This window comes from Geospiza fortis, unplaced genomic scaffold, assembly GCF_000277835.1.
Source record: "Geospiza fortis unplaced genomic scaffold, GeoFor_1.0 scaffold188, whole genome shotgun sequence".
NCBI lineage: Eukaryota > Metazoa > Chordata > Aves > Passeriformes > Thraupidae > Geospiza > Geospiza fortis.
In genome coordinates this window covers 2,883,730-2,890,406 of record NW_005054337.1, presented here as the reverse complement: position 1 = coordinate 2,890,406, position 6,677 = coordinate 2,883,730, and the positions used below count along the sequence as shown (strand labels likewise).

Genomic DNA, 6,677 nt, shown 5'->3' with positions numbered 1-6,677 from the left:
TGGCCTGAGTCCCACGGGCAGCAGCCGCCTTGGTCTGGGGTGAAAGCAGCTGGAAGGGCTGCGGGAGAGTAATAGAGGGCAGGCACTGCCTCACGAGGAGCCTTTTCCTTTGGTGGCAGGATGCATGGCCGAGAGGCTTAAGGAGGAGATTCTGCACAGGGAGAAGCTGGTCGATGTCGTGGCAGGCCCTGATGCCTACCGTGATCTTCCCCGGCTGCTGGCAGCAGCAGAGTCTGGCCAGCAAGCTGCCAACGTCCTGCTGTCCCTAGATGAGACCTATGCTGACATTCTGCCTGTCCAGACTAGTGCAGGTGGCACAACAGCATTTGTGTGAGTACCTTTTCCCAGTGCTTGTTTCCCTGGCTCCGGTTTGAATATCTGTGCAGAGTAGATGTGTCAGTGACAGCAGCTGCCCAGGAGATGCAGTGCCTGGCTGCACTGAGTCTCCCAGAGTGTGTGTGTGTGTGTGTATGTATGTTTTTGCTGTTGCTTTGCTGTGTGACTGAGCCCTGGAGAGCATGCCCTGAGCTCTGGCTGTTGTGGCCTTCTCTCCCTCTCCTTTGGGAATGCTGACTCTTAGCCTGATGCTGCATTGAGTGATTTCTGTGCCACTGTCCCTTCCTGAAGTCCATGCCTAACTCATCCCCTGCCTTCTGTGGTGCCCTGCCCCAGGTTCTGCTATTCCTTCTTCTAATGCTCCACTCATTGTAACTTCTGATTGCTTAGTTTTGGTGGTAGCATTGTCAGATGTGAAATCAGACTCTGCTCAGTGTGGCTGTAGTGTATGGAAGGACAGTGTCACTCTGCAGGAGTGGGATGTAGAAGGATCTTTGATCATTGCCAGGCTGCAGTGGCAGTCTGTGCCTCATTAGCTCTTTCCAGCTTTCTTGAAATTGTGCATGAAAAATCAGGAGGTGTTAGCTCAGGGCAAGCTGAATCCACTGTGGCTGGTCTGTGTGTGGAGCTGGCTGCAGGCAGCAGTTCTGGACTCATCTGGGCAGGATGCAGTGTGGATGGTTCTGCAGGAGGGAGGTGACCTGTGCTTTACCTCTGGGCAGGTCCATCATGCGGGGCTGTGACAACATGTGCAGTTACTGCATCGTGCCCTTCACCCGAGGCCGGGAAAGGAGCCGCCCCATCGCCTCCATCCTGCAGGAAGTGAGGATGCTCTCAGATCAGGTGAGACAGAGCCTCCTCCTGCCTGTCCCAAGCCATGGGAGGAAGGGTGGTTCCTGGTAACAGTGTTTTCAGTGGTACTTGCAACCAGTGCCTGTCCCAAGCCATGGGAGGAAGGGTAGTTGCTGGTGTTTTCAGTGGTACTTGTATGCGGCGTCACTGCCTTTATCTGCAGAGATGAAGTTGTGGTGGGGTTCCACCAGTGGCTTTTGGATTCCCCTTGCAATACTCCATGACAGACAGGGATGGGAGGGCTTCTGTTGGAAACTCCTTAGAGTAAAACCATGGCTGCCCTTGCAGCTCAGCCATCCTCACCAGGTTATATTTCTTCCTCTCTGTTTATTTTGTAGGGAGTGAAAGAAGTGACACTCTTGGGTCAGAATGTCAACAGCTTTCGAGACCTGTCTGAAGTGCAATTTCAGTCAGTGGCTGCCCCTGGCCTCAGCCGTGGCTTTAGCACAGTCTACAAAGCCAAAGCGGGAGGTTTGCGCTTCTCGCACCTGCTGGACCAGGTCTCTAGGATTGATCCAGAAATGAGGATCCGTTTCACCTCTCCACACCCCAAGGATTTTCCTGATGAGGCAAGTGTAAAATTGGCCTCTGCTTGGAGGCAGCAAGGTAGCTCTGAAATGTGAGGTATGGGATGTGCTGCCCTTTGTTTAATTTCCCAAACAAAGAGAATGTAGGTTCCCAAGCTGGGAACAGCAGCTCCTGGGAGTTGGATGTTGAGGCTAAAGCTGGTGGGTTTGCAGTTTGCTGGCTTTTAACCAGGGAAGACTCTTCCCTTGGCACCCAGGTACAGTTAAGCTGTCTGAGACATCCCCTGATCACTTACCACAGGTCCTGCAGCTCATCCAGGAGCGACACAACATCTGCAAACAGCTGCACCTCCCAGCCCAGAGTGGGAGCACACGAGTCCTGGAGGCCATGCGGCGAGGGTGGGTCACCCCATGAGGAGCCCTTGTGTCCTGCCCTTTGATTGCCTGCTGGTTTCTCCTCACTGATGTTGTGGGTTTCCAGTTAGCAAATCCATGTGCTGTTCATTGCAGATACACAAGAGAAGCATATTTAGAGCTTGTGCATCACGTGCGTGACTCTATTCCAGGTACGTGTTGCTTTGGCTTGGTCTGAACTCGGCATGGCTGCATCTCACTGTCCTTTCCTGAGTGCAGTGTTCCTGTCTTCCATGAGGGAAGTGTACAGCTGTGTGTCTGTTACAGGAGTGAGCCTGAGCAGTGATTTCATTGCTGGGTTCTGTGGGGAGACAGAGGAGGATCACCTGCAGACGGTGTCCTTGCTGCAGGAAGTCCGCTACAATGTCGGCTTCCTGTTTGCCTACAGCATGAGACAGGTGAGTGCATGCCCTGGTGGAGAAGGCTGTTATCTCTGGCTGTGTCCCCTAAACTCCTCAGTACTCTTTCTCACAATAACACATTTTTTAAAAAGCTGATGAAAGTCATACCCAAAGACTTGGTATACTGGTAGATGTCATTTGTCCCAGGTAGCACTTTTAGGGTATGTGGTTCTGCAAGGGCTGTTGTTGTGCCTGGGAGGCTTCCAGCTTCCCTGTAGGAGTGTCAGTGTTGGTAACTGCTCAGTGACCTGGCTCTGCAGATGCTCCAGGGTCATTGCAGGGAAGTAACTGTGTCTGCAGAGGCTGCAAATACATTATTTGCTGATGAGGAATGTGCTGATGGAGCTGGGCTGGAGCCCAGCTATGAAGGTCTGTCAGTCAAGTCTGGAGGGAAGTGGTGAATTTTTGAGAAGGTATTTCCATGAGAAGAATGGGTAGTTGGTAAGTCTCCATTAGAATGCTCTCCAGAGTGTATGGTTCTGTTGGGGAAGAGGACAGAAGGTTGGGAAATTTAAGGAAACAAAGGGATTTGGATCACCATTCAGTACATAGATTAGAAGTAGTAGAATCTGTTGCCTGTCTATGGACAGACAGGCACAGGCACATCCCACACAGGAGCTGCAAAACTGTTTCACAACCACTGATACTCAGTGCCCTGCATCAGACCTTCTGCCTAAAAGGTGGAGAAGAAGGATGTGAGGAGCGCGAGGGCGTGGCTGGCACTGGAATAGTTCCTTTGTGATACAAACCGAAATGCTGTTGGAATGTGGGAAGCTGTTGCTGGAAGAGCAGTGGGGCTGGCTGGGGTCAGACAAGGCTCTGGGCTCAGGCTGGGTGCTGAGGGGCTGCTCTGGCTCTGTGTGTGCAGAAGACACGGGCGCATCACCGGCTGCAGGACGATGTCCCCGCAGATGTGAAGAAGCGGCGGCTGGAGCAGCTCATTGCCACCTTCCGGGAGGAGGCTGCGAGGGCCAACGCAGCACTGGTGGGACAGGCCCAGCTGGTGCTGGTGGAAGGGGTAAGTGGGCCTGGAATGGAATTGTCCTCCTCCTTTCTTACTGGATCTGAGGCTGTGCACAGTGCTCACCACTTCTGCCTTCCCTTCTCATTTTCCCCTTGTAATCCCAGGACTCCCAAGACCGTTTCTTCACACTTAAGCAGACAGCCTGACTTTGCCAGAGCACTGAGCCGAGCACAGGGAATGGGATCAGTTAGGGATGCATCTCTGGCCAAGCACAGAATTTGTGCTTTGGTGTGTGAGTGTCACCCAGCAGCTCTGGACACAGTGCTCTGTTCCAGGGCTTGGTTAATGTGGGTTTAATACCATCAATAGTGCTCAATTAATTCCTGAGGCAATAAAGCCCAGCAGTGAATCAGAGCAATTGCCATGCAGGTAATGTTCCCTGTCCTCTTTCCAGCCCAGCAAACGCTCTGCCTCGGAGCTGTGTGGGAGGAACGATGGCAACATCAAGGTGATCTTCCCCGACGCCGAGCTGGAGGATGCTGCTGAGCCCGGGGCTCCAGGCAGAGCCCAGCCCGGGGACTATGTGATGGTGAAGGTGACCTACCTGCAGTGCTCAATTCCTTGCACAGTGCTGTTCTCTAGGGCAGCTGCTGCCAGAAGAGCCTAAAATTAGAATGGATCCTCCCCAGTGCCTGAAGGCCTGTGCTGTTTCTTTCAGGTAACCTCTGCCAGCTCGCAGACCCTGCGGGGAGTTCCGCTCTATCGGACCACCCTGTCCCGTGCTGCTGCTTCTCACTGAGGGATCCCTGCTGCCCCTGGATGGAAGCAGCACGTGTTCTCCATGAAGAAACAAGGAAGTGTGGTCAGGTGGAGAGATACGGTCGAACCAGGAAGATATATATGTATATTAAAATTTATTTATGAAATAATAAAATACATATATATTTTTGCTTTGGTGCCAAGTTATCCGTCATAGTGTGTGCAGGTTCAAAGGGGTAGAAGCTGTGTGTGAACTTGCAAAATCCAGGTACTGTGAGATTGTGTATTTTGACTTGCCCTGAGGCTTGTCCCACCTTCAGAGTGCTGCAGGTCTGTCCTCTGACTGTGATCATGTCCTCTGGCACAGCCCAGCCTGAGATGGATGTGCAGAGCAGTTCCTTCCTGCAAGCTCAGCTGAATTTAGGAGCTGCAAAAGCTGGTAGTACCTACAAAACACAGCCCCAGTAGCTGCTGGAGAATGGCAGGAGTACTGTCAAAGGGTAGAAAGACCTGAAATAACAGAAGGTTAATTAATTCTTTCCAAATATTGGCAAAATGCTTGGAAAGGAGATGCAAGAACCCACACCACACTTGTGTGTTGGAATGTGGCACTGGACTGTGGAATGAAAAATGGTGTTTAGTGTGCACCAGTGAATCTGTTGTGTCTGGGGCTGAAGGGAATGCAGCCTTGCCCTGGTACTGGGGAGGATTGGATCTTGTCTGGAGAAGATTTCCTTGTTTCCAGTCCTGGGGAATGCATGGGAAGAGATGGCTGCTTAAAACATGGGGTGCAGTTTTGTAATCCAAACATCTATGCATGTCCTTCCCTTTGCTTACCAAGAGAAGTGGTTGTACTGATTTAAATGGCCAGTAAGTTCTTCAAATGCATCTGACAGTTCCTTGTTTTCATCAGCCTGCAGCTGACCCTGGCTGCACAGTGTCACATTCCAGGCTGCTCTGTGAAATTCAAACAAGGACCTGTGACCTGCACTTGTGAGTAAACTGAGATGTGAGAAAGGATCACCCCTTTTCATGCAGATAATCATGTCATTAAAATAAATCCTTGTAAAAGGCTCAAGCCAGTGACCAGTTTTGAAGGAACAGCTGGTAGCAGGGCAGTCACAACATGAATTTGCAGAATTTTAAAATAAATGTGAAAGGGTTTTGCTCGAAAGCTGCCTCTCCTGCTCAGCTCTTTTTGGGCTATAATAGTTTCTCTTTGAAAACAGCATGGTTCACTGAATATTCATTAGGCTTCAAGAAACAAATACATTTTGTTTATTATCAGAGCTGAGTTCCTTCTCAGGAAGTGAATCTGCACAGACACCACTGTCTGTGTAGGCTCTGAGGGACTGACAGACGCACAGGGCTGATCTGCCCTCCTGCTCCCACGTGGGAACGTGTATTTGGCCCAAGTTCACAAACCAGGGCCTGAACCTGTGCTGCTCAGTGAGGATGAGCCTGTGGTCCAGGGGGGTTTCAGGAAGAGGCAGCAGTTTGGGTGAAATCCCAAAGCAAGCAGCAGCATGTATAAGTGACAGCCCTCGGAGGTGATGGGCACTGAGGCCAGGTTGCTTGGCTCATCAAGCCCGCTGAGCAGTGGCCAAATTTAACTGCCCTATTGCAAATCTTTCAGCTCATAATTCCCAGGCATTTTGGGACTAGGGCCCAAGCCAGCACCCTGGAAAAAGGGCTGACACCCACTTTTCCCTGCTCATTTTAACCTCCCCAGGAGCATCTATTCCAAGCAGGAAATGCAGACCACAGTGTGCCCTCCCCCCTCCATCCTGCTTTGAGGCCAGCTGTGGCCGTTTTACAATCATTATTTTAAGAGTGGGAGACTAATGAGGAGGAGAGCTGGGTTTTACATTTTGATGAGGAGGTGATAATGCTCACTGCACGGGCTCCCCGGGGAGCCATAGTACTCACCATTTGCTTCGCCTCCTTAGTTTTTATAGGCCTCGGGAATGAAGACCGAGGTTTTAAGGCAGCAAAGCATCCATTAGGAAGTGCTTACGGTGACCTTGGAGGCTGAGTCAGTCCTCTGGCACTGCGTGGAAGAAGGAATGTGTTGTTTTTCTTGAGGCCTGGAGGTGGGATGTGCGTTCTCTGTCACTTGTCAGGTTTGCTGCCCAAATCCAGCTGTTGGGAAAGCTGGACTCCTACCTCGTTTGTGTTTTTGCACGTTTCTGTTCCCACCCTGAGCAGGGATGAGAGCCCTGAACCCTCCCAGACCTCCCATCTCCCTGATGTACACCTGTGCCTTCTGCAGGGCGGAGCTGTGCCCTTACAGTCAGTCCTGCCCCAGCTACACCCATGGGCAAACACCTAAGGAGCCTTTTGGCAGATCAGATTTCCCAGTGCAGACCTGAAGTGCTGGGATGACATTTACTTTCCACCAGCAGCCGTGCCCTGAGGGTGTCT

The 6,677-nt window shown here is 51.5% G+C and overlaps 1 protein-coding gene across 1 annotated transcript in view; it reads left to right on the top strand.

Annotated features, from left to right (window-relative positions):
• CDK5RAP1 (CDK5 regulatory subunit associated protein 1) overlaps positions 1–4,443 on the top strand; it is a 7,193-nt gene extending 2,750 nt beyond the window's left edge. The window contains exons 4-12 of the mRNA XM_014307541.2: positions 120–330; positions 1,059–1,179; positions 1,527–1,757; positions 2,017–2,114; positions 2,226–2,281; positions 2,397–2,527; positions 3,399–3,548; positions 3,949–4,089; positions 4,213–4,443. Of these exons, the coding sequence (XP_014163016.1) occupies positions 125–330; positions 1,059–1,179; positions 1,527–1,757; positions 2,017–2,114; positions 2,226–2,281; positions 2,397–2,527; positions 3,399–3,548; positions 3,949–4,089; positions 4,213–4,293 (1,215 nt within the window). The 5' untranslated portion in view covers positions 120–124 and the 3' untranslated portion in view covers positions 4,294–4,443. The remainder of the gene's footprint in view (positions 1–119; positions 331–1,058; positions 1,180–1,526; positions 1,758–2,016; positions 2,115–2,225; positions 2,282–2,396; positions 2,528–3,398; positions 3,549–3,948; positions 4,090–4,212) is intronic.
• The last annotated feature ends 2,234 nt before the right edge of the window (positions 4,444–6,677 follow it).